Raw genomic sequence first — 27,662 nt, forward strand, 5'->3', positions numbered from 1 at the left:
AGTGTTCTTTCAACACCTTCCAGAAAAACAATTTCCTAAATATAAATTCAGTGCTTATTCCAACACAAGATGTTGTATTTGGTTAATTTTTTTTTCAGTTCAGTTCAAAATATCAAAACCTCAACTAGGAAACAGTTTTAAACTGAGAGAAATTAGAGGCAAAGGACAAGAAGATACCCTGCAGTAAACGGTTTTAAAAGGCAGCAAACACAGCAAACAAACTGGAGAGACAAAAGCAGCACAATATGCAGAGAATGATTAAAAACACAAGAGAAAGGGAAGGAAGCAACAAAATCAGCATAACACTACCTCTTCTAAAATGCAGAAAAGTCAATAGCATATACATAACAATTGTTCTCTCATTAGAGACAGAGAAGCTATGAGCCAAACCACTGATTCAAGAGACATCATGCAAAAAGACAATTACTGAAATCTACCAAATATTTATGAAACAGGAGGAACACTATACATAAAACCAGATATAGAACAATTGAGGGAAATCAGAACAGGAAAGTGGTTCTACTCCATGTAACTTAAGGAATGATTTGGCATATCCTGGCTCTGTTCAAGCCAGTCCACGCTTCCCCAGCAGAGCTCAGCCACGGGAGCTGGTTGCCTGGGGAGACATCAGCAAGCTGCTTGCACTGCTTTAAGTTCCCAGAGTAAAGACCAATTTGTTTTAGCAAACCGATATATATGGAAGAACTAAGCAGTAAGAAAAGCTACTTCCTTTGCCTCACTCCTGATCCATCTATCTAGATGGATCCATCTAGATCCATCTATCTAACAAACAAACAAACAAACAAACAAAAACAAAACCACACCAAACAAAAAAAACCCACCTCACACTGAAAGTGAACCCTAATGGGTAAAAACATAGTGCAAAAAAATAGTTCACAACTGTTCAAAGGAAAGGGGTGTTTCCATAGAATTGAACTGAGATCAGCCAGGTTAGTACATATGAATACATAAAAGCAGCAGTGCCCAAGATATATCTTACAAGGGGGCTTTACAAAGGGAAGTTTTCTCATGCTAATGAGCTGTGGCCAGCCCAAACATGTCCAATGTTACATAGGATTGTCCAGCAACATTTTTTTGAAAAGGAGGTAACAGAGTTGATTGGCTTCTGGGTTCATTCTTACTGTGTTCTGACAAATTCTCAGAAATAAGAAATTCCCTTGTTTTAACAGAATTTTTAAGGTATGGATTGAACAGTGCTTTTTCACTTAAATCTTCCAGCTTTAAAACTTCTTCGTTATCATTTTCATTTTTAATTGAAGTCTGTTGAGATCCACATAAGTCATCTTCCAGCATTTCTATGGGTTGGATTTCCTTTGCTGGTATCAAAGCTGAATGCATTTGACTTCTGATATCTTGATCAGCAATTATATAAGGCATGGATGGTGAAAAACATTTAGCAACTTCATTTTTTTCATTATACAGTATCTTTTTATCTCCATTACTCATGCCTTTTGTATTAATATCAGTACATTCAGAAACATGGTTTTCACAATTCATTAGTAGTGGTCCTTCCTGACTTTCTTCAGGAAAACAATGTTCCAAAACACTTATGTCTTCAAAGTCTATGGTTTTAGCCTCAGATGTCACTCCCTTCAAAAATGAATTATTCTGTCAGTAAAAAGAAATAAATTGCAAAATTATATAGATATAATGTTTTGGGAGTTTTTTAATATATAAAATATTGCCATTTAAGCTCTGTTTGACTCAATTTTAAAAGTGCATTAATACAGATTACATGTTAATTTCAGCTGGGATGCAGTTATACGTGGATGAGTACTAAAAATGACAATGTCATTCTGTCCATTTTTTAAACACTTTTATATTAGGCTTTCTGTGCTTAATAAAATAAGGAGTTTTAATGAAGACTTGGAATCAGGCTGGGACTGTTTCCATCTTTTCCACTCCAAACAGACATTTTTGAGACAGAACTTAAATCCCATTCTCCACAGATTATACTTTCTATGTAAACCTGACCAACACCACATCATTCAAACAAACATCAAAACTTTAATAAGAAAGAAATATCCAACAATAAAAAAGATAAAATTGCAATTATTACCATAGATACATCAAGAGGCCATTCCACTGCAATGCTCTCTGCAGGATTGGGTATATCAGGCCAGCAAACCTTTTTAAACCTATCATTGAGAAAGTAATTTTAGTCAAATAAGAAATAGATTATTAAAAATAAAATTAACAAATCTCCAGAAAGCCCAAATACCAAACTTCCACAACAGAAGTCATTCCTACATTAACACAATCTTTTTCATTAAAATTGTTTTCCTTCACATTAATTCTTACTAAAAAAATATCTCAACAAGTAAAAATCTTGGGCTACAGAGACACTGCAGAAAAATTACTAATGCACTAAAGTCTTCTGTATTATTATATAGTAGATCAAATAACAGCATGCCAAAATAAGGCTGTATACAAAATCTGTTATGATTATATTTCAGGATGGTTCTTCAGTGAAAAGCCACCTCAGCTAAACTTCGCTGTAGGCAAGTGTCTCTAGCACTACACCACACTAGAGATATACTGGACTTCTTGCATTAACAGCAGACAAATGATGCTGACTGACACTGTAGCTTGTAACTGTCCAATGGAGTAGTAAACAGGAAACAAAATTAATCACTCATTGATACTGGGTATGTATGTGAGTGAACAAAAACCAGGCCACAGCTTGACTTTTCACATTGCAATTTGATCTACACAAGAATATGAACACTCAACTACATCTCAAAGTATTTTTCAGAATCAAAACACAGTTTCTTACCACTCTAAAAAGTCAAGAGTACACAACACAGATTAAGACGTAGAAGAGCTGGAAATTGTACTTGCTGCTTCAACTATTACTTACTACCTGATGCTTCGCATAACAACAATCTTGGTTCTAATAGTTTAGAACAACCCAAAATAATTAATCTTCTTATTAAGCTTCAACCAAACAACCTAGTCACTTTTCATGCTGAAGAAAGCATATTTTATAACCTGATAAAATCCTCACAGTCATCTTTGGGATGTTATAGCATCTCCATGCTCTGAAGAACCAAAGTAAAATTTGGCAGGGGACATCATGATGGCAGATAAAAGGATTATGAATTGTGTATAGATCTGGATCCAAACTCATGGATCAAGCACACAAATACTTTCACGTGATGTAATTTCTAGTTTCTTCACAACCTCTTTAGCTCAAGGGAAGTGTCATAAACTAACAGAAGTAATATTAATGTAGCTAAGGTAAGTAATAGGGGTTATGTGAAATACCTTAAGAGTGCCTGGGAAACTTTATTTCTGGCATTATTAGCTTTCAGTAACTGACTTCGAAGTATACTTCCCTCACTTGACTGACCATGGAACTGCAAATGGCATGTAGCATCTTCCATAAACTGATACAGGTGATGTGTAAATCTGTTTCTCTTATTCCATTTGTTCTGATTTGCTGCACTTTCTAAAATTAATATTTATTTCTGGACTACAGCACATTAACTGCAGTTACAAGATAACCTGTGAACTTAAGTTTTTTGTTACTTCAGTGGCTTATTTTCTTGACATTAGTTTGGAATCCAACAAAGGCATTTATAAGATATATAAAAATTTGCCTTTTACAAGTTAAAATGAACTGATTGCATTACGTTTTAGAAAGCAGAAGATATACTCACACATGTTTTTTCAAAATGCATGTTATCCAAAGGCCTAACAGAAACAACATGCTTAATCCAATGGGTAGAGCAATGAAAATAATATCTTCTTTATCTTTAGAGGGGAAAAAAAAAAACAAACAAAAAAACACAGAGATGTTCATAATTACTTCATGTATTCCCTTAAAACAGTTAATTTTCAACATCCAAGTCATCTAATGAGCACAATTCTAAAGAGCTCTGTCCAGACTAGCCAAAATTACTCATAACACTAGTACTCATTGTACAACATGTCAAAAGATGAGTATTTTTAATTCAACCAGTCACAGTTACTGAGCCAGAAAAGCAGCTCATGATAAGACTTCTTAGGATATCTCAAGAACAGATGTATTGCATTTAAAAATTTCCTTTATTTAATAGAATCACACAACAATTCAGATTGGAAGGGACATCTGTAGGTTGCCTCATCCAACTCTGAAATTAGAATCAGGTTGCTTAGGGTCATACCAAGGCAATCTTTGAAAGTCGCCTCGTATGAAGAGTCTACCACCTCTCTGGGCACCTGTTGTTTCAGAGTCACATAAAGCTGCAATACAGTACCACTTCAACCTGTACTACAAAGTAAATAGTAAATTCAATGCAGGTTTTAAATACACAGAAAATACAATTATTCTGAAACAGCGCACTGATTTCTGAGATAGCTTGCAAGTACCTACCACAGGTACCACAGGTAGGTACTGACAGCAGTAGAGACCGGACCTCAGCATAGTCTAACCTACTTTGCATTTGACTAGCAAACTAGCAGATGAATTTACAGGCGAAAAATAAATTAGCTTCAAGTTCCCAAGTTCAAGGATAGTTCAAGCGCTTTTTTATACTTCAGTTTGGCCACCACTGTGACAATTTATGTATGTATTGAAAATGTTCTTCCAGAAGTAGAAACGAGGAAGTGTCTGAAGCCACCATACCAATCTCACACACACACACACACACACACACACACTGGCCACAACCTGTTCAGTCATCTATTAGTTAAGCTTACATAGCAGAAAGAATACAATGCAGTGCATGGCTATCCTAAATCTAGTATTTCAGATAGAAATATCTGCTTTTTAACAAACTGTTAGGAACCCCATCCCATAACTAACAGCATACAAACTGTTGCTCCCACCAAATACATAGTATTCCACAGCTTTATTGACAGTAAAACAAAGATTTTGGGGTTTGACTTCTGATCTTGAGGTTTTAGTCTGTGACATGATCAGTGAAACTGAGTTAAATTCAGTTAGTGCTGGTAATTCTTCCTTGTCTTGTTTAACACTGATTTTTTTAAAAAATAGATTAATACAAGCCTAAACAAACATGTCCATTATTTCTTACTCCCAAACCTGTTTTTAAAACAGTAATAACTAACCTGGAATAGTACTTACTAAATTTTAAAGTCTTGAAGGTTTTGGGCTCTCCACTGGTTCCACCAGCTCCATTGTTTGCCATTATATAAACAGTATATTGTGTATTAGCCTGTAAGGACTTCAGTCTGTACTGCAGAACATCAGAATTCACTGTTTCATCTTTTTAGGAGAAGATTTATATCAATAAACACACAAAATAGTGTTATATCAGGGAACCATACAGTTATGCATCTTTTACAACGATAGATCACAACGTATTTTAAAGACAACTTGAAATACAGAGTGACCTTATCAGTCCTTTGAGAGAGAAAACTTAAATTACCCATGTTTATCAATGCTACTTAAAAGTTTAGGGAAAAAAAATAAACTATTATGATTTATTTTAAAAATAAACACATATTTTTTTGCTAATATTAAAGACGGGCAAATTATGATCCCTTGAGTTTTATTTTATCATTGAAAACAGTGCTTTGAGAATTTTATTTCCTGGAACCTAGGCTCAGAAATTAAAAACTTTTTTTTAAGCAGGGCATATATCACAACATTCAATGACTACAAACAGTACTAAAAGCATATTCATATTATGAAATTTAAGTCACTCATTTCTGATGCAGCCAACTCATGTCATCATTCAGTTCAGGCAAGAAACACTCAGGAAATAGATATGGTGCAGTATGTGCTGAGAACAAACTAAGAATTTATCTTGTCAAAGAGGGGAAAGTGAAGTTCTAGAGTTAAAAGGCCATCAATTAAGTCACCTTGGCACAAACTCCATGTTATATTCTTATCAAAAAGATGTGACATCAGAGAAGCCTCATAAAACATCAATAAAATAGTGTTTTGCAATTTAATTTTAACTCCTTCGAGTTGCTATTTAAAACTAATTTCCTAAAGGAACTAATCTGAATCCTTAAAATGGGCACAGTCTGCTTTATAATATAAGTAATATGGAGACATACAGCTCCACAACATGAGGCTGCAGTCAGCATTAAATTACTCAGAAACCAACATGGCAGGAAAAACTGCAGGTAGAGGACTGAATGTGACAGAAATAATCGGCTTTCTCTTTCTAATTTAAAAATTATCAAGAATACTCTTGCCCTGGCTCCGAACTAGATATCCAGAAGCAACTGAAAACACCGCAAGATTTGTAAATTTGAATTATTTTTAATAAGGATTATGTTTGGTGTCTGTTAACAGTGATGTCTTAAAGGAGGAAAAAGAACTATTTCTGAAGCATTGAATCATCCAACAGCATTCTTCATAAACTATACAGGAAGAATAAATTTAGGTCACTGAAGCACTTCTCATGAAATATTCTGCTGAGATTTAGGCTAGAAAAGTTCTGAATAGATTACTAACACCTGGAATGGATATTACTCCTGAGGTAGGAGATTAAGAATATGCTCCAAAATTATACTATCAGCCTCCAGAGCAGAAAAGCAATATCCAGCAGAAAAAATCAAGTACATTTGAGGAAATTAATCTAAAAACTATGTTCAGAGAAACTATTTCTTGTCAGCTTATTTTAGCTTCTGATTAGCATTTGCTATTTTGCTTTTATTATAAAACTGACTGTAAAAACATTTTTATCATAAAATTTCCACCATACTGTTCCAGAAGCTGAGAACATGAGAAAAGCATCCTTCAAGGACATGCATGGAACTTATAAATGCACTGAATCCTTGTTAGGTTCAAATTCAGGAATTTGCACAGGGTCTATGACTCTTCAACATATTTTATTAGCTCCTCTTCTTCTATCATGTCTTTTCTATTGGCTTCAGAGGTGTGTCATGATGAGAGAGAGATGTGAAGATGGAAGGAGACTAGTACATATGTAAAACAGGAAAACAGCAAGTATCTGACAAATAATACTCTCCCATTTGGCATAAACCTGCAAATTTATTTTTTTTATTGTTAATGGAGAACAATCTGCAAAAAGCCTCTCATAATGGAATTTCCATCCTCGTCTGGAAAGGGGGGAAGAATGATAGTGTCGCCATGCACTGATTAAATTTATCACACGGAGATCTATCAGATTTGCATCTGAGAAGCAGAAAGGATGATGTGGTCAACAGTCATGACTACCATGGGCAGTACAATACTAATATCAAAAATGATAAATTGTGAGCAAGCAGTGCTGTACAAAATAAGTTCAGAACAAAGAAATTAAGCAAGAGTACACATGTAGTATTAAAGAACTATTCAATAAGTACCCCATCATTTCAGTTAAACCTACAAAATTTCTTAATCTTTATGTAAGCCACATTTTAGTACCAGTATTTTCATACATACTTATAAGATACAATAAAGTTTGCTAGTAACTATGAAAATAACTATCTTCAGACAACAGATTGTCATAACCCTGTGGAAAGCACTGATGTGTAATGCATACTTACTTAATTCTTTTCCATCTTCAGGTTTATAAAATATTGTATAGCTACTGATAAATCCATTTCTCTTCTCCTTTGAAATCTCCTTCCATTTTATTGTAACTTCATTTTTCCCTGGAATGCCTGTGTCAGCCACAGGTCCTTCTGATGGCTCTAAACAGAAGCATTATAAAATTAAAAAAAGTAGTAAAATAGTCTTAAGTACCACAGTGTAATCCATCTACGTTACTTCACACATACCAGTAACATTAAAGGCAACAAACATACAAGTATGCCATCTCAGTGCTCTGATATAGCCCTCAATTTTTCTCAACCTCTTTAATGTGTGCTTTCTTCTGGTAATACTTCCTCTCATCTATTCTAGCATTTGCATAGTTCTGAAAGTTACTTCATCCACATACCTCAAGATCGTAGAATCACAGAATGAACCATAGAATAGTTTGGGTTGGAAGGCACCTTAAAGCCCAGCTAGTTCCAACCCCCAGGGACACCTTCCACTAGCCCAGGTTGCTCAGAGCCCCATCCAACCTGGCCTTGGACACTGCCAGGGAGGGGGCAGCCACAGCTTCACTGGGCAGCCTGTTTCAGTGCCTCACCACCCTCATAGAAAATGATTTCTTCCTTATATCTAATGTAAATCTTTCAGTTTAAAACCCTTACCCCTCATCCTATCCTCACCCTCCCCATCTTTCCTGTAGCCCCCTTTAAGTACTGGAAGGCCACTACAAGGTCTCCTCAGAGCCTTCTGTTCAGCTTCTCCAGGCTGAACAACCCGAACTCTCTCAGCCTGTCCTCACGGGAAAGGTGCTCCAGCCCCCTGATCATCTTTGTGGTCCTCCTCTGGACCTGCACGAGCAGGTCCATGACCTTCTTGTGTTGGGGGCCACAGAGGTGTTGGGTCCTAAGAGAGCAAGAGTAGAGGGGTAGAATCCCTTCTCTCCTCTCAGCCTGCTGGCCACACTTCTCTTGATGCAGCCCAGGACATGGTTTGCTTTCTGGGCTGCAAGCACACATTGCTGGCTCATATTTAGTTTTCCATCCACTAACACCCCCAAGTCCTTCTCAAGATCATTAAAAGGCTCTATCCTCACCACAATCAGAGATCAAGAGGTAAAACATGCGCTAATGGGGGAACACATGCGCTAATGGGGGAACTCAGGTGCAAGGTCTCTGTCTATGCAGGACATCTCTGGCTGAACTGAAATTCAGATGGGATCTCCAGCACCTCCACTCTTTGCCCATTACATTAGACAAAGTCTTTCTACTTACACAACTTCACATGCATTGTTCGTAACTTTGAAGCAAGAGTTCTCTGTACCTCAGTTTTAAAACAAGTATCCTCCTTCCCATTCTCTGACAACCTTTAGTACTGCCACAGCTCCCTATGAACAGGAAAGCACTCAAAACAAAGTTCTAACTGTGCTAGTAAGTATTACTCAAACGTACAATAATCCATTACTTCCTCCTAGTAATTAATGGTTTAGTATACTATGTGTACATGCACACTTACATAGACCTACGTACACACACACACACACACACACAGAGATATTTTCACCTGAAATCTTAAAATTACGAGTAAATTACATTCTTAGATCACTCAATTCACATTAAACTTCTGCAAATTAAGAAACCTTCCTCCCCAAAACACTATTTCATCCACAGTTTCTATCTAATTACAAACATCATGGCTTCTTACCATTTTTAATGTGCAGGACTGCAAATATTTTGTTACAGTATAAAATTTAATGAAAAGCAAGCTTTCAAACCATCTGTTTTATTCTGTGAGTAGAATCTCCTCATATATTAGGACTGATAAATGCAGTCAAGTATTAAAATCAAGTCTAATTTTATATCTAAATGAGTTGTAACATTTGAGATAGCCGGTTTAAAAAATCTGTTTCGTGTTTGTAGCTATACTGTTTACAAGTGCTCTATATGCAGTATGTAAACTTTACAACAAATGAGTGGATTCAAGCAGCAATGTACCTCTATCACAAGATTTTCTTCACTGAACAATTCAACAGCTGATCTATGAACAGAAACCTGGAAGACTGAAACCTGGGTTTTTTGAGCACATGCATCTCTCCATGCCAGTACCAAACTGCTCAGAGATAATACACCCTGAGAGACAAACTACAACATACCTTTCACAACATTATTAGTTTAAAATACGTACTTTTTTCTTGAACATATGTTTGTATGGAACATGGAGCTGCTACTTTATTTCCATATAAAGGATACACTGAGATGTTATAGCATATAAATGGTTTAAAATTTTCTGTAAAGGAAAAAAGGAAATATTTACATACAATTCTCTATGTGAGACTGAATCAATGAAAGTAGAATAAATCACAGTACAGTTCTAAATATACTGTTACAAACCTCTATTTTCTTCAGCTTTTTAGCAAGCACTATATATATTTATTACCTCAAATGCTCATTACATAATGAATTTTATTTAGTAGCATTCATAAGAGCACTTGTTTCCAACTCATTTTCACTAGGAATACATTGAATGAGTAATTATACTTCAGCATTATACATCCTCTCTATACAAAGACACTTAATCATCTTGTACCAGTTTAAGGTATTGCAGGAAGTTTTTATTTTCAAATAACCAGCATAAAAAGATACTTTCAGGAATATTTTTAATTTCATGTATCTTTAGGTTTACTGCTCTGCAGAAGAGAGTTTCGTCTCATGACTGAAACAGCTTAAAAAGCATTATGAAGCCCCAGCTCTTAACTCTACACTGATGTTCCAGTTATGACAACTGCAGATCTGATTCTAACAGGCTTGACTGAAAGTACAATTGTACAAACATAATCTCTGCAGTAGAATTTTGTATGTTTCAAAACATAGTTCAAGCTTCTGGAAATGAAGTTTTTAACTCTGAACAACCTAGCAGCCAAGTAATCAATAGAGTGCACCCTCTACTTATGAGCATCTCTCACCATTTCTGAGAGGACACATCTGTGGCTTTACATTCCATGGGACAAAACCAGTGTAAAGGGTTTCCTACACCATTCCTCCTCAAGCTCTGCAGCTTCTTCAGCAAGAATAATGGCTATTGACAGATCCCTGCATTATATCTGCTCCCTGTGCTACCTCCTGCAACCCAGCAAAAATTATGATAGCCCATATCTTGTCATCCTTAAAATAATTCCAGGCCTGAATAACACTATCTGAATTTGCCTTGACATTCTTAATGTGCTTAGTGTAAACAAAGACCTAATAATGCTGAGGAGGAAAGTTGTTGGTTTTCTATAGTGAGAACAGCTATAAATAGCATTTAGTCCCCATATTAAATTACTGAAATAGTGCAATTTTCAGCATAAGACTCAAGACTCACACATCTCTGTTCAATATGTAATAAACTGCTCTTGAATTTTGCTTGAAGCAGATTTTTGTTTTACTGTAGCACATAAACAGTATTTAAATCACTGTTGTCTGAGCCACTAAGAAAAATTCCACGGGCAAGCTAGCTATATTCATCATTAATGAACCAAGTGTTCATTTTCACTTTGAAAATGTGGGTACTTGCTTTCTGAAAACTTTGGAAATTCTTTTTCCTTAATGTAGGATTCAGATCGATCCTTGTTTGAACAAGAACCACTTTAAAATCTGATAAAATTTAATTTCACTAATGGAGAATCAAAGATCTAATAATCTAAAATTCACTTATCACATATAACATACATTATGCATTTTCACCCTTATGCCTATGTTTGTAAAAAAAATCCAAATATATACAGAAAAGCAGAAGTATTTTATTAGCTTAAGTAAGGTGCACGGGTTGTTCACATCGACATCAACATTCACAGCTTTGCCTTTGCACATATCTCTTTAGCTCTGCACACTGGTTTTCCATTGAAACATACACATAGCCAAAACATTACTACTTAGATTACCTGTTAAAAAAGTCAGCTTCTAAAACAAAAAAAATAAACAGATCCTTACCTATTCATCAGTGCATAAGGCCACTGAAACTTCTTAGAAATGCCTTGGGTCACAATAAAAACGTGATTATGTGATACTTAACATGTCAGATTGACCAATCACTTCACTTGCTTGTTTTAAAGTAGAATTCTCCATCACACCCTCTTTCAGGCTTCTTGCTCTCTCTCTAACACACATGAAGGCACATGGTATTTTCCCATATTCAAATTCTTTTTTTTTTGTTGTAGATTTCTCCAGTAAAATAGTGTACATCTATCACAGGCCTCCCTACTGGAAGATTTATGACATAAGATCAAGCCACAGAAGTGCTTAAACATGAAATATGTAGCCCGATCCTACATGGCAGCAATCATCTTACACATTTGTGAAGATCTGAGTTAAAATTGCTATTAAATTACATGCAAAGATTTCAATAAAGCATGTAATAATACTGTTATCTTTTAAAATGGTCTGAGGAAAGCTGGGTAAGTTCATCTTTGTTCTTTCTGGTCTACCTATAAACAAATATCCAAAAATACAAATATATCTGTATGTTGTTACAGCTGTAACTGATAAATGAACATACTTTTGTTAGTTTTCCAGTTTGTAGAATTTGATACATATTGCCATGATCTACCAAAGGGATCTGTCTTCAGTTCCTCATACCACTCAACCACATATTCGGTTACTTCTGGTTCGGAGGCTGTCCATTTCACAACCACTTCCTCATTTGTTGTAAAGGTCCTCACCGTTTCAATAATCTGAGAAGCTAAAAATTTTACAGAGAATGTCAGTAATTCTATCTTCATAATAACTGCAGCAAGAAAGCTATTCAATTATAGCAAGCTGAGATTGCTTCTTTAGAAGAGTATGGGATTTAGTCAAGGTTAAAAAAAATTTATAAAGTGACTTTATACCTATTTTCACATGCATGTACTCTAAATACTTTAAATGAAGCACATAAGAAATGTTACAAGGAAAAGGGGGGGGGGGGGCCTGATTGAGGAGATGATACTCAATGAGATTTACACATACAGAATCAAAGGCCGGTCTCTCTTTTAGGATCTGAATTTTACAGTTTGAAAAATTTTACAAAGCTATTTACTACCAAATTTACAGGCAGTGCAGATAAGCAAGTTTTGATTGAGAAACAGGAAAACAGTAAATCAAGTCAGCAAGGTCATGAGTGACAGTGAAGCAAAAGTGAACCATCAACCTGCAGAACAGGTAATGAAAGTCTGAGTGAAAACTCAACCTGGTAAAGCAGAGGGAAAAAAGACCCGGTGAAGCAGAGGGAAGAGAGATGTATGTAGGGGAAAAAAAAAAAAGCATGTCATAGCATGAAAGAAATCAGAAAAACATTTTCTATGGGATATGGAAGGTCATCAACCTCCAGGAAAAGACAACATCATGTCTACATATACAGTGTTCTGATAAAACTGGAATTTGATTGAGCAATTCCAGTGGGACACTTGCACTTAGTTCATGAACAACTGATGTAGAAGTGATTCAAGGGTGTCAAATGTAAACTCTCTTCTGGATCATGGGTAGGCAGCAGGATGTTACAATACAAGACTCACAGATATACCAGAATTAAACATAACAGTCTAAGAACACAAGTGTTGTGCTAGAGCAGACCAGCTTCCTAACTCTGGCAGTGGGTGCAGGAATGCAAATGAAATGAAAATAAACACAATGTTTCTCTCTCTGCTTCCACTGATGCATCTTACGGACTTTGTATTAAATACATCATTGAATGATGTTGTTAAATGCACTTCAATAATGCCCTATGGTAACCAATCTTATGACCTAGTAGAGGGATAAGACAGAGCTGAGTTGCACTCCCTAAGTTTAGCTGGGAGGTCCAAGGTTAAAAATAAAAACAAAAAAACCCTCAGAAAGTAATAAAATAGAAATTCTAAGAAGACATCAGAAAGTGCTGGTATCTTAACAACCATATCTCAAATCAAAAACCCCCAAAATAATTGTTTCTAACAAGAACATGATATTTGATAGCAAAATACACCAACCAGATAATACTGTTCTAGTAAAAAGTAATGGACTACACAGCTTTGTATATAATACAGTTCTATATAGGTAGATCTATGACAAAAGTCCTTAGCACAATTTTGCTTCCACTGTAACACAACTTAAACAGATGTTCAACACTGTAAAAAAAAAATATTTTTCTGTTAATGAGAAAAATGTATCAGGTTATTGAGAAATCTTACTTTTTTCATCAGTGGATGGAATCCTCAAAAGAGCTTCAGGAGAATTTCCAGCAGAGTTATAGGCAGTAACAGATATTATGTATGCCTCTTCGTTTAAAAGTAGAACAATTTTCTTATCGGTAGAGACATTTGTCATTTTAAGTGCAGCATTGTTTTCTGGAAAATACTGTATTTTGTAGCCTAGAATTCTCCCAGAAGGTGGAAAGCTGTTTAATAGCTATTAAAAAAATATACAGCAGTTAAATGTTTCACAATGTTATTTGTATAATCAAAAGTATACGCTATATTAAAGGGTCTAGATCAAATTAAAAACTGATTATACTATATTTAGAAAAGCAAGGTACTTTCTTCAGTCCCATCTTCAGGACAGTCAGCTGTGACAATTTCATTGAAGGAAAGGTTCAAAAGTCAAATACTGAGATTTGAAATGCAAAAAGCCTCTAGTCACTCTACTACAAAATTAAAGTTGTAAGGACTTTCAATCAGCTTTTCCAGCAATCTGAACCCAATTAAACCCTTCCTTTCTGCACAGATTACAAAACTCTATTTAGCTACCACTCAGTACACAGAAACCTTTTCAATTCGGCTTTAGTTCGGTGAGGTTTTTTAGTGATGACAGCGAAAAAACCTGGCAGTTATTTGTCCTACAACACTAAAATACTTCAGTGTGACATCAGCTACAGGATACTAATATGATTATCAATTCACAAAAAGAGTATATACCTTCCACATAAGATGTACAGATCTACTTCCAGCTGGGTGTGAAGACTCAATTACTCTCCACAAATCCACTTTTTCTGAAGGAGCTATTTAAAGACACAAAAATATCTTGAAATTTGTTGTTATATTAAAAATATAGTGTAATATGGTAAAAACAATTAAAATATTTCAAAAATACAGTCTGAGAGCAACTTAATAAACAGAATTTTTTCCTTGCATACTGTTGTGCCTTTTTTTCTTTAATTAGTAAAGCTAGTCCCCTTCCATATGTTTTCTTCTATTTGTTAAGTTCTAGAGGAGATTTTCTAGTCTTATTTTATAACTGGCAATTTTACTTCTCTACTTATAGTTAATTTCATTAAATATACTTGCTACACTACCTTTCTGCTACCATCCTATTTATTCATGTTCAGTCTCCATCTACACTTTAATTTTTCCTCCTTTCACTGTCTATTCACCCATTTTCTTCCTTAGCCCTATGTTGCTTGTACCACCTCTCAAATCTTCTCCAGTCCTTGCTCTTGTCTTTCAGTTCTCTCTCTATTTAAACAAAATATGTGTTCTGTTTAAACAACAGAATTCTAAATTCAACAGACTGATAATATGCTGAAAATCCAGTTTTCCATTATTAAACCCTAATGCCTCAAAGTGTAACCAAAGAAAAACTTACTAAATAGTTACCCTACCTTTCTCTTCTGTGCTTGCTGTTTTCCCTCTACTCCATTCACTCCAGAATACTGACACAACACTGATACACCGAATGGCAACCAAATATTCTGTTGAGTCCCACAGACCTGTGAGATTACATGATCCTGTTTTCTCTGCAGAATTCAGTGGGACAGTGACAATTTCCTGAAAGTAGATACATGAACAAAAATTATTTACTATAAATTCACATGCAGACATTTGACTAGTTTTTTAAAAAAGACACAAAGGATGTAGTTTTCATGTGTCCCACCTCACTCCTCTGAAACTCACAATTACTTGTTTCATATTTCATTTTTTTGTGTAGCATCTTCATTCTTCCTGTAAAACTCCAGAGTCTGAAGAACTTGAGCCAAAACTAGGTCTGTAATGACCGACCTGTGGCTTGAACTATGTGCAGCTCACATATGATTCTAGAGCAGCTATGCTGGCACAGGAGGTACTCAATGACTGCAGTTCCCACTGGCGGGAAGCAACAGGGTATTTCTCAAGCAAATATCACCATAAAGTCCTGGATATACCTCCACTTCACAGCAGAAGCATCCCTGGGGAAGCAGTGATCATCTGCAGCTTGTGAGCCAGATGGGTACTCAGTTTCTTTTCAGAGTTAGAGGGTCTTCTAGTTCTAGCCATATAACAGTGTAGCTGTAGGCCATCCCAAAGATTATCAGCATATCATTAAAATGAAAAGATCAACGAAAACACAAAAAATTCTGGTACCCAGAGAAAAATGATGAAGCCTTTAAGTAGCTGAAGGAAGACAAGAGTACGAGAAATAACTGATGAAGTATCTTAGAAAAGGAATGACAAGGTGAGTAATTTCCTCATCTTAAAAGGAGCCCACTCACATTGCACTGATGGAAATCAGAAGCTAGATTGTTCTTTCAAAACAAAATGTGAAAGAAAACATGAAAACTAGGATTTGGAATTGATGCATTAACTCAACTGGTCTGACAAAAGGAAGAAAACTGCAGGAACAATAGAAAGATTTCAGTGTTTGTGGACAGAAGGATTGATATAATCACTACACCAGCATTAATGTTTTCTCTTCCAAACTGCAAAAATTAATAATTAACAACTCCTCTTAAGTGTCATATGGCTGAAACTGAAAGACGATAAAATAAATGTTCAAGCTAATTAAATTATAACAAGGTCAGCAAAGGCAAGTTTTAGAATAAGGAATATTCCCTCTCAGGACCTAAACTGAAGTAGTAATGTCAACGTAGATGTACAACAACAGGGCAAAAACCTGTAATGAAATTCTTGTCTTCCACCAGTTGAACGTCCCAAAGAAAAGTAAATCAAACTATAAGAATACAAAATGGAGACACCCACTCCTTTGAACAACATAATGGGAAGTGCACTGCCTAATGAAACCAAAAACTTCAGTCCATTCTGATCTCACGAAACTCACTGTCAAAACTAGAAAACTGATTCTACAAGAACAAATTCAGGGATCTACAAAAGCCACAGCTAGGTGACAAGACTCTTTGGCTAACCTTAAAAAGGGCTTCAGAACTATTATCAACCCCCTGCAGAAGCTGACACACAACTGTAGACACTCCAGACTACCTTTTAGTTACTTGACAAAAAGCTGTTAACAATATTTAATTATAACTAGAAACTTAGTATATGGAAGTAGAAAAATAGGTCATCTGTTTTTCACTCAGTAAAAACAGTTCACGGCAAACTATTTAGACTGTTTTGGTAGGCAGACTTAAAAGGTCAAGAAAATATCTGTCATTTGTTCAAACAGTTTGGAGGGGGGGGGGGGGTTTGCATATATGTGCTGACAAGACAGAAAAAGAGCTCCTTATGTCTAACTGATGGCTTGAGGCTGTCTTGTTGGCCACTGCTACTAGATTGGCTACAGACAAAACTGAATCACACCAATCTAAGAACCTACAGAACTAAACTCACTGGATTTTCGTCTTTACTGATCATGGCTACTATTTTTTCCCTAGAAAGTCTGTAGAAAAATGCAAGCAAATTCTGAGGAAGAAAATGGACATAGACTGTATTTGATAGTGAAAAAGCAGACAGGTGATTTCTTATGCAGATGCTGACTAATGCACAATTATGCTGAAACTTTGAAAAAAGTGCATGTTTTCAACATTTGGGAAGGATCTCATATGCATATAAGTATCACAAAGACACCAGCATCTTGACTCCAAAGGGATAAACATCTTGAACAGGTCTTTTAAATAAACAAATAAATAAATGTTAATTCAGTTTCTAATATCCTGAGTGGACTTGAACCATCAGATCAACCCGAATACTGCATCCTGAATCCAACAAGTATTATGTCTTATCTACAGTAAAGATGCTAACCATGAGAATGTGAGAAGGAAGCCAATATCTTCTTTAAAGCTCTAAGGACACTACTGTTAGTTACCCCGATGAATTCCTCTCCCCCAGAATTACACACTTAATGTATAAAACAGTAAGGTCAAAGCAGACCTCTCAGTTTAATGAACTTAAAAAAAAACAAGCCAAGCAATGTAGCCTATTCTTAAATTTAGAGGAGGAAGCAGTAGGACTGCAAACAGAATCTCTGCCATACGGTGAAGCATCAGAATAGGCCATCTGAGAGAAGCAAATGACTAAATACTGTTTTTTCTATAACAGTTCCACTTAGGTAACAGAAAGACAAACTCAGAAAAACAACTTCCCTTGTTCTGCATCTTGCAAAATTTGTATTTCAATTCACTTGAAAACTAATGTTATCATTAGTCCATCTTCATCTGATTCAATTTCCGTGGTTGGGAGTACATGCTCTTTTCAACACCAAAATGCAACTTGACTAACTGCATGTGTAATCCCTCAGCCCAAGGTCATCCCTTAGACTTTCACAGAAACACATTCAGAAGTATGGTATGTACCAAAACAGACATTATCCAAAAAGAAGAGAACAATTAATCCTAGACCTCAGAACCATGATCTTAAGATCGTGCATACCTAATTATGCTCCACTAAAACAACATGGTTTTAAACATTATTTCCAACTATTTATCACTTTTTTCCATTTAGCCTTTTACAACATGAAAAAATTAGTCACAAAGAAGCTAATATTCAGAAAAAAAATTATGTAGCTTACCGAAGAGTTTGAATACATGTTTCTGTATTGAATCTGGCAAATTAAATCTTGTGAAGGGATAATCTTCTCAGGCATTTTCCAGGTTACTGTAAGCAACTGCTTTATACCGGTGATTTTTTTAACTGAAAGTATTTCAGGAGGTTCAAATTTCTCTAGAACAGAGAAACAAAAACATTAACAAGGGAAAATGCTTCTTTAAAAGTTCAGAATTGCTCCATCTATGTGTGTTCCAAGAAGTTTATTATCCCAATAACGTATATCCTACCAAAGTATTCACATGGTGGTCTCTTTTATAAATGTAACTCTACATATGGGATATTATCTATAAGACAGATCGCACACATAACTGATTTAATGCTGACAAACCTGCTCTCAAAAAGATGTGCAGAGATTTTTTTTCATCTGTATCAGCACTGAAAAATACTACTCAGACACAACAGCAGGGAAAAGACATAAAGCACAGCAGGGATGCCAAAGTCAAGTCCAAACTGCAGATGAGGGAAGAATTCAGTTGAGAAATATTTGAGGGGGAGGCCAGTGTGAAGGAGATGATGAGAAAATAATGGATTAGCACTGAGAACTGAGATTGCTGTTACAGAGGATATTGTAAGTAATGAGAAGCCACAGAAGGTCTGAACACAGGGAATAAAGGAGCATGTGGCTGGAGAGCTGACGGAGTGCTGCAGCAAAAATACTCAGTTAAAGCAGTTGTTGATGAACTACACCACAATCAACAGAGGAAAATGCAGCACAGCACAGAGGGAGAAGAGGTAGACAAAATATTATTATTGCTCCTGGGAATTGCAGAACAGGTCGGGTTTTAACATTCCTAACCAGAAAGTAGAATAGCAGATTAAATGATAGGGGGACCTGCAGGAATTATAATATCAATATTCCTTTACAATCAGATATTGCACTGACATCCAATAACCACTCAAAAACGCAAAAACACAGTTCAGGTACCACTTTGTTTGACAGGAAAATTTAGTATATGGCCTTTACTTGTTAATAATTAAAAACTTAGTAATTTATAATGGATATGTCAGACATTAGCTTTAAAAATATTAGTAGTTAGATACTTCATAGTATGAATACACCACATATAATTTTTCACCACCTCTAGGTAAGACCAAGAAATTGTTGAAAACTGCTGCTGTACCACTAATCAGATTGAACAATTTTACATGGAAAGGCTATTAATTAAAACAATAACACAATTAATTAAAACATAACAAGAGACTTGCTTCAACTAAATTGGAAGCATCCAAACTTTGATGAAAAAAATTGGGAAGGCAAAAACTTTTATTAAACCCTAAACCTAATTTCAGAGACTTCATAATCTTAGCAAACAATTAAAATTTGATGGTGCTTCAAAACTGAAACCTATTTAAAACTAAATGAAACCCAAATAATAGTTTCAAAACTATTACATCAAAAAACTATTTGTTCACTATTTTCTCCTATGTCAGTCAACTCTGGTTACACAATTTGTTTCAGAGTTGTCTAACCTGTATGCTGCAGAGAGGGAAAAAGAATTGGGAAGGCTGCAGTCAGATCAATGTACACTGATTTATCTTTAATTAACTTTTTTTTAATTACCAATTTTTTCCATAGGTATAGGAACACAATCTGATGAAGCTTCACCCAAAACATTTTCAGCTTTCACCTGAAAACAAAAAGAACTACTGTAGGAAACATCTGGATAATAAAATGAACATGACGTTGTTTTGCTTTGACAGGAGTTCCTTGTATTTGGAAGAGTCACCCTTTCTTCTGTCATCCTAAAAAACCAAGAGAAAAAAGGAGTTATAAATTAGAGGATTTTCTTAGAATAACTCAGACTGATTGTTGGGTTACTATTTAATTATTATTTACATGTTGCAGAACTTTTTTAGCATCTCCTCAGATGATATGTTTGTGCAAACGAGTTCTCTTTTCTAATTCCATTGCTCCTGCAAATGCATATAAATAGCCTGCACAAACTCAATTACTTTTAATTGCAATTAGTAAGACAACTTTACAGGGGCAGTAACGAGGAATAAAAATGCCTTAATGGGGCATCCACATTCTATTATTATTTTAGATTAAAACCACAAAGAGAAGTGAAATCATGCAACCCCACACAAAACCTCTTTTAAAAATAGGGATAGATAGAATCACATGCCACATGGAATTCTATGATAATAAGCTTTTATTCCTCTTTTAAATATAGAAAAAAGAAAAGCCAAACTGTACCACTGCCATCTATTACAAGGTAATAGAATTCTGACAGATTTTCTTGAAAGAACACACTGATAATGTGCTGTCTTTACAGCATATATTTTCATAGTAAGTAGTGTGGGATGCAAAACTATCAAAATTTGTTTCATTTTACTGATACACAGAGAAATTCTTCAACCAAAAAAAAAATCATGTATGGGATCTGTGGTAAATATTTCCTATTATGTAGTAAGCAAGCAGATCATTTGTGTAACTCAAAAAACAGTTTTCGGTATTGCATGAACATTTTAAAGCTAGTGTAAGCCTACAACTGCTGCAAAAGGAAGTAGTCCTGCTTTCCCTAATACGCACAGCTGTTTGTTTTCATTCATTGCTCTTGGCCCCCTTGTAGTCATATGGCAAACTCAGTTGAGGAGTTATCTGGATTAAAATTAATGACTAGATTTTAGTGGAAATATCTCCACAATCAAATTCACTCTGTGATTAAAGAAGAATTTGTGCTGGTACAGGAAGGAACAATATTGAAACAGTTTCAATAGCTGTTCTAGTTTATGGTTTCACAAGATCGGCTAAGTTATAAAATGCAGAAACACTAGAAGTAAGAAAGGTCCACCTAATGAAGGTGGAAGCTGAAAATGGAGATAAAACTAAAGTTGTTTCCTGATCTAACACTTAAATAAGAAAGACACGATATGCTAGCATAATTTACAAATAAGAAAATGTCTCCTTTGAAGTCTGAATTCCTTCCTGTTCTCAATAATTTTAGACATTTTAGAAAACTCTTCATGAAATCGTATTACCTAGAGTCTTGATTAGGCAGATAAAGAGCACTACAAGCAGCACTATTATGCAGAACAGACTGGCAAGTATATTTGGGACAAAAATCTGTGCTATCACTTTCAAAATTTTATCAGAGATCTCCCTTGGAACAACACTGATTCCATCATTTTCACAGTTAACTTATGAAAAAGTAGGCTCCTAAGCTATTTAAAATGTAATGGAAGTTGAAAGAATCAAGTATGCTTCTATAAGGGGGTCACAAAAACACTAAAAAGCATGAGACTACATAATTCATATTTGTAAATACAAATCCTCAGATGTGCGCAATTCAAAAAAGACAACTAGCTCTGAATTTTTTTCACTGAAGCCTCATGACTCCAAAGGTCCATATGTTACACCCTACTTGCATCAAGCAGAGTAACAGCGGCTTTAAAAAAACGCTTGGTTAAAACTATTAAGTAGAAGAGGAAGTAATCTTTTTAACCATCCAAAATGAGGATAGCTAGTTATGCAGACATTTCTGGATAATACTCCCGTGAAGTGCCTCCATTCTCCATCTGTACCCTAGGCTCACTCAGCTTTTGATCTCATTAGTAATGTTACTTCAAGTGAGTATCAATTCTGATGTAAACATTTCTCTACTGAATACTGGGTTGAGAATGCCCATTACCTTTATACAGCATACTAAAAAGGTATCAGATTGTAACACTTTTCAACAATTACTAACCCCCAATTAGTTGAACTAACTGAGGAAATGCCATGACTCTGAACATGATGGTTCCAGGTTTTCTTCTGTTTAAAGTCAGGATTTGAGGGGAAGGGTGGTCTCACCCCAGCAAGCCTGTTCCAAATACATCTTCTATCTTATACTTACACTTTTCGGTAAAGTGTATAGTTTGTCATAAGATTTGTTTCTCTTCCTGAAGTCCAGGTGCAGGTAAGTTCAGCATTAAAGTAATAAATGCAGGAAATATTTCCTGGTGTGTCTGGTGGAACTACAAGGACAAAGGTTAAAAAAAAAAAAAGTCCAGTAAAAATAAGTAACTTTAAAGTACCACTGATTTTGTTGGTCAAAAAGTAGATTATGGCAAACGTCACTAAGTGTATTGCACAGCACTTAATTTTATAATTTTTTACTGCCCTCAAAACTCCTCACAAACCCACAATTAAAACCACATTTTTGTCCTGTAGGGAGACACGGAGATTTTCTCCAAATACTTAGAAATACTTAAATAAGTGGGCCTGAAGGTATTTTTGCAGTAGCTCATCAACTCTCTTGAATCTCGCTACATACATAACTTGTATATCACTACATACATTGTTCTGAACCTCTAACTATACCCCCTGCAACATGCCTGTAGCTCAAGGCCAGTCCAGAGTGTAAGAGGAAAACAAAGAAACAGCACAGAAGTTCAGGAAAAGGCATTCTCTGAAAGATAAAACTCCTCCTGGTTCCTTCCCAGAATGTCTAACCACATGCCTTATGAGAACCCCTCATCTGAGGAGCCTGCAAGACCTCAGAGTACAGATGACAACTTCCTAGGAAACAGATCTATATGACCTTGAAGAGATCACTAATTCCCAACTCTCTTTATCTTATCAGCACAAAGGAAACTATCCTCTGCAATCTCTATAGCCTGAAGTCATCCATAAACATGTAACACCCTCAAAAGACTTCTTTGTTAAAATCAGACTTCTTCACTCACTAAAAGAAACTGGAGTTGAACGGAAGAGAACTGCACCCAGGGAAATACACTAGTTGGAAGAGCCCTCTCTCCAAAATAGTACCTTTCTGTCCCACCTATTGTGACACTCAAAAGATCCTTCTTTTATCGACAAGCTTGTGGCACACCAAACTTCATAGACAGGCTGGGGTTTATTCCACAGATCTATTTTTCTGTACTTATTCTTTAGTAGAATGGCACCCCTAGGCATAGGTTAGTATAATCTGGACTTAATCCGTTCAATAAATTAGAGAATTTTATATACATATTTATCATGTAACCTTCTCCATAGGAGACTGTAATTATAGTTTCTTTGGAACGGAGGATTAGAGAGCAAATCCTCCCTGGAGAAAGCTAAAGTTGGCTAGGCTAGACAAAAGACATAACAGAAAGGACAGACTCAATACCCTCTGAACTCAACAGAAAACCTCCACTCACTTCAACTGGCCAAAAGTCAGGGTCAGAGTGGTTAGAGACCAGCATCAGTAAGGAATGCCTCTGATTTCATGTTTTATTTCAGAAAAAAAAAAAAAAAGGAGATACTTTAATGCAAGTGTCTTACAACGCCACAAGCTAAGAATACAACAGAAAAAAGCAGTTGTTTTAAAAGTAAATTTTTACACTGTTATTAAAAAATATTACAATTCATTTTTCTGCATTTCTACTTACAGCCAGATTTAACTTCCGTGTGAACCAAAAGTTGTTCCTTGCCCAAGTACTTAGTGAAACATTTCACATGAGCTTTGCTGTAAGTGAAATTACGGATGGTTACACTTGATACAGTCTCGTTCACAATGCTGTAGTTTTCCTGAGCAATTAATTCATGATTCAATTTCCAGATGATATGGCTTGCATTTCTGTGAGGTGTGTAGCGTTTTCCAAGAACACAAAAGAGTTTCAGGGTAGATCCTCTTTCAATTTCAGGAGATAAAGGAAAAATGTCAGCATCTCTGATAGAGTTTTCATCTAAAAATAAAATGAAAAGATATCACATAACCTAATTCCTTTTTAAATACCAGTGGAAAAACTGTCAGTTATTTTACTAAAATTATTTGTACACAGTAATTTTTTTTTTTCATATGGAGTTCAAATAAAATGCCTAATTAGTCATTTGAATCAGATACTGCTGCTTGGAAACTCAGTTCACCTTTATTAGTATATTACCATAGATATTATATAAGAATGCTGTTTCTACACCTTCCCAGAAATAATGGAGAAATTTCAACTCAAGTGTTTTTTAATAGCTGAAAATGAAGAAGAGGGACTCGTCTTTTAAATGTCTTAAAAAAACATTCCTGTATGTAAAAGGTATGCATACTGTTTAGATGTTATCATTACTAGTTATTATATCATAAAATACATCAAACTGGTAAGCTTAACATTTGCAACTAAACTTCAATATATTTCACTATCTCATTAGTACTTTAACCCTCACAGAATTTATATTCCCAGATACAGTACAGAAATTGTATGTAAAATGCATGTAAAAGCAAAATACAGAAGTAGGCTCAATTAATAAATTCAGCAACAAAGTTATCACACATAAAGAATCACCCATTAGAGTATTGCAAGGAGCTAGCTGGAAGGTTTTTTTGCTGCTACTTACTTCTTGAAGCTAAATTTCATAAATAAATCTGTTAAATAAAATCCAAAAAAATCCCAACTTTTACAGATAGAAATTTTTGCTAGAATGTAGAAATGAAAGGGAATCAAATATTAAACTTTCTTCCTTGTTCTCTGCTAATTCTTCCCTCTTCCGGTGTATTAACTTTAAATTGCTTTCTATGTTTCCTTTTGTGTTATTTTTGTTTCAAAGTAATTTATGTTTCAAAGTCACACTAATGGCTATTTTACACTCTACCGCACAAATTTTACTGTATATCAGTTGTAAGCAACTACCTGAACTGTTTCACTTACTGTTCAAGCTTCTACAAACGTATGGCCCCTACTTTCATGATCCCAGACGCCATTACATGATAAATTACTGTCGTATGTTAAGTTGTATCTGATAAATTGCACATGAATTTTCAACTATTGTCACTAAGTCATTATTTCAATCTGTCCTTGTGATTTCCTATTCTCAGCTATACTATTGGACTTAATCAGGTTAAAGCGGCAGTGTTGTCACAAGAAGCATTTTTAATCCTCAACCACCCATTCACTGCTGTTATCCCCTTTCCGTGCCAGAAGCGCCTGCTTAAACCGAAAGGAAACTGATACAGATGAAAAATAAAAGCTTGGCAAAAAATAACATCATCCTCTGCCCAAATCAGATTCCTCACCACTTCAGAACTAGCCACACAAACATGTGCTCCAGCAGAAGGAGAGGGAGATGAGAGGCAGAGGGAGTGCAGAACTACCTGCTTTTCCAGCTTCAGCAGTTACCTGTGCTGGCTTAAACCGACTGTGGAGCTACCACATTTTAAAAAAAAAAAAATAAAAATAAAAATCAGTAGTCACACATTCTGAGGTGACTTTTAAAATTAGGAATGAACATCAGTAGCCACTGCATGAATCTCTGAATAGGTCATATTTGACTTAAAACTCTCTAACCACAGAAGACATTTACTATATTTTATGTGTTCACGTGTTACATAAACATTTTGTTCCATCACCAGATCTCCAAAGTTACCAGCCTTTACAACCCAACTAGAACTGAACTACGCCTTCCACATCCAGATTCCCTGTCTATATCCTGTGCAGCAGGGAAAAAGTTAACAAAGTAAGTTTTAAAATTTTTTTTTTCTCAATATTTCAAATACAAAAGAAAATAAATCCAGGCTATTGGTCAAAAGGACATCATGAGTGCCAAATCAGGTTTTCTCTCTATACTGTACACTATTTAGTCAATCACCTACTAACTTCTGTTTTTCAAACACATTTTTATCATTTTCAGAACTCTTCAAAATTTCATTTGGAGAAGGTCACATTTTGGAAAACTTTCTTGGGATAAGACAGGTGCTAATCAAGAAACATACCTGCTACAGAGCTGCACAGCAGGATGAACATCCAAATCAAACAGTTGCACATTTCCTTTTCAGTGACTACAGGCAGGAAATGCTGTCATAAAATAAAAATAAAATTCTTCAAGTAAATACTTTGTAAGCATTTGTGTATGAGTTAATAATGTTATTCAGCTTTTCTCACATGTATTCAAGTTAAATATTGCTTTGTCTAAATGTTATTTTCCTATACAATGGGAGAAACTTGATGCAGTTTTCCTAAGGTAAGTGCATACATCTTCTATAAAGAGAGAGGTAAGTACACCTGAAATCCTTCTGAGGGCAATCCAATTCACCTAAGCACCTTACCTTCTGAGGACCCTGTAAAGAATTGGTAAGAAATATATCTACTTCCACTTGAAATCCAGATGCCTAGCCATCTTCTGAGCAGATTTAGTTCGCAGAGTGAATTATTTTGAAAAGTAAGTCTGTTGCAGGAGAAGGAATGTTCCACATCTCTTGTGCATCACCACCTAATAAAAAAAATTGTTCAGGAAGCGGGCAACAGTCCCAGGTCATTGTCCACCCGAGAGGGTGAATTCACATATTTTTGTTATCCCAGCTAAGTGTCCCAGGCACCAGACTTGAGGACACTCTCAAAGGCAGAGAACTTGACACAATAATCCAAGTGTGGCCTCACCAGTGCCAAGCAGAGGGGCAAGATCACCTCCCTTGAGCTGTTGGTTACACGTCTAACGCAGCCTAGGATACCACTAGCTTTCTTTGCCACAAGGGCACATTGCTGGCTCACATTCTACCTGGTGCCATCAGGACTCCCCAGGGCTTCCTCTGCAGAGCAGCTCTCCACCTGGTCAGCCCCCTGTCTACCCATGTTGTTGGTCCTTCCCGGGTGCCGGATCTGGCACTTTGCCTTGCCAAACTCCATGAGGTTCCTGGCAGCCCATTTCTCCAGCATGCCAAGGCCCCTCTGGATGGCAGCACAACCCTCTGGCACATCAGCCACTTCTTCCAATTTTGCCATCAGCAAACTAGCTAGGTATGCTCTGCCCCATCATCCAGATCATTAATGAAGATGATAAACAAGACCGGACCCAGTCCCAGTCCCCTGGGCTACACCACTATTCACTGGCCTCCAACTAGACTTTGTGCCACTGATCACCACCCTCTGGGCCCATTAGTTCTGACAGTTTTCAATCCACATCACTGTCTGCTCATCCAGCCCACACTTCAATCAGCTTGTCTGTGTCTGTAACAACCTCTGTCTGTGAAGCAGCCCAACTTCAACAGGAAGGACAGAATATGCTGCAACCCAGATGACTCATTTGTCTAATAAGTAGGAAATCTGCCCGTAGAAAATAGTTTCAGATCCCCTTCAGCATATGAGGGCCTAGGGCTCAATATTCCTACTTACTGGACCAAAAATTCTAGCTGCTATGTTCATAAGCAAAACGTGGGTATTACTATTGCTGCAGTTAGTTAGGGTCCCTGTTTTCATATTTATCTGAGGAGCGAGCTGCTGGAATTCCAGCTTTCCATGCAAACCTGTATGTCAGGAGGGGTCCAGGTAGGAGACAAGTGCTATCTCCCTAGAACAGGTACACCAACAGCTTTCACACCATACAAAGCATCTCCTCCTCCCACAGGCCCTGACAGTGCTAGGAAGCAGATGTGCACCAGGTCACTCTTTGGGACCAAGATCAATAGGCCCTACATTACAGTCCCTTCCACACAAACTTCTTGGTTTTGCTACAAAATAAAGTTTTACAGTAATCTAAAAGAGTAAAAAAATTATTTGTGCTCAGTTTCTGACAGA

General features: G+C 36.0%; 1 protein-coding gene across 2 annotated transcripts in view; it reads right to left on the reverse strand.

Moving 5' to 3' along the window:
• Positions 1–810: 810 nt before the first annotated feature.
• The window catches only part of IL31RA (interleukin 31 receptor A), a 34,882-nt gene continuing 8,030 nt past the window's right edge, over positions 811–27,662 (reverse strand). Inside the window, exons 2-16 of one of the 2 annotated variants that reach the window (XM_026865979.1) lie at positions 25,865–25,946; positions 23,556–23,852; positions 22,037–22,157; positions 19,762–19,943; positions 18,163–18,314; positions 15,047–15,212; positions 14,364–14,446; positions 13,641–13,857; positions 11,996–12,178; positions 9,647–9,748; positions 7,474–7,620; positions 5,093–5,233; positions 3,684–3,777; positions 2,081–2,159; positions 811–1,611 (exon numbers count right to left, since the gene is read on the reverse strand). In XM_026865979.1, the coding sequence (XP_026721780.1) occupies positions 1,033–1,611; positions 2,081–2,159; positions 3,684–3,777; positions 5,093–5,233; positions 7,474–7,620; positions 9,647–9,748; positions 11,996–12,178; positions 13,641–13,857; positions 14,364–14,446; positions 15,047–15,212; positions 18,163–18,314; positions 19,762–19,943; positions 22,037–22,157; positions 23,556–23,852; positions 25,865–25,916 (2,595 nt within the window). In that variant the 5' untranslated portion in view covers positions 25,917–25,946 and the 3' untranslated portion in view covers positions 811–1,032. Of the gene's footprint in view, positions 1,630–2,080; positions 2,160–3,683; positions 3,778–5,092; positions 5,234–7,473; positions 7,621–9,646; positions 9,749–11,995; positions 12,179–13,640; positions 13,858–14,363; positions 14,447–15,046; positions 15,213–18,162; positions 18,315–19,761; positions 19,944–22,036; positions 22,158–23,555; positions 23,853–25,864; positions 25,947–27,662 lie in introns of both variants that reach the window. The other variant, XM_026865978.1, reaches the window with a different exon arrangement.

Source organism: Athene cunicularia, assembly GCF_003259725.1.
Source record: "Athene cunicularia isolate RWA chromosome Z unlocalized genomic scaffold, athCun1 chrZ_part1, whole genome shotgun sequence".
Lineage (NCBI taxonomy): Eukaryota > Metazoa > Chordata > Aves > Strigiformes > Strigidae > Athene > Athene cunicularia.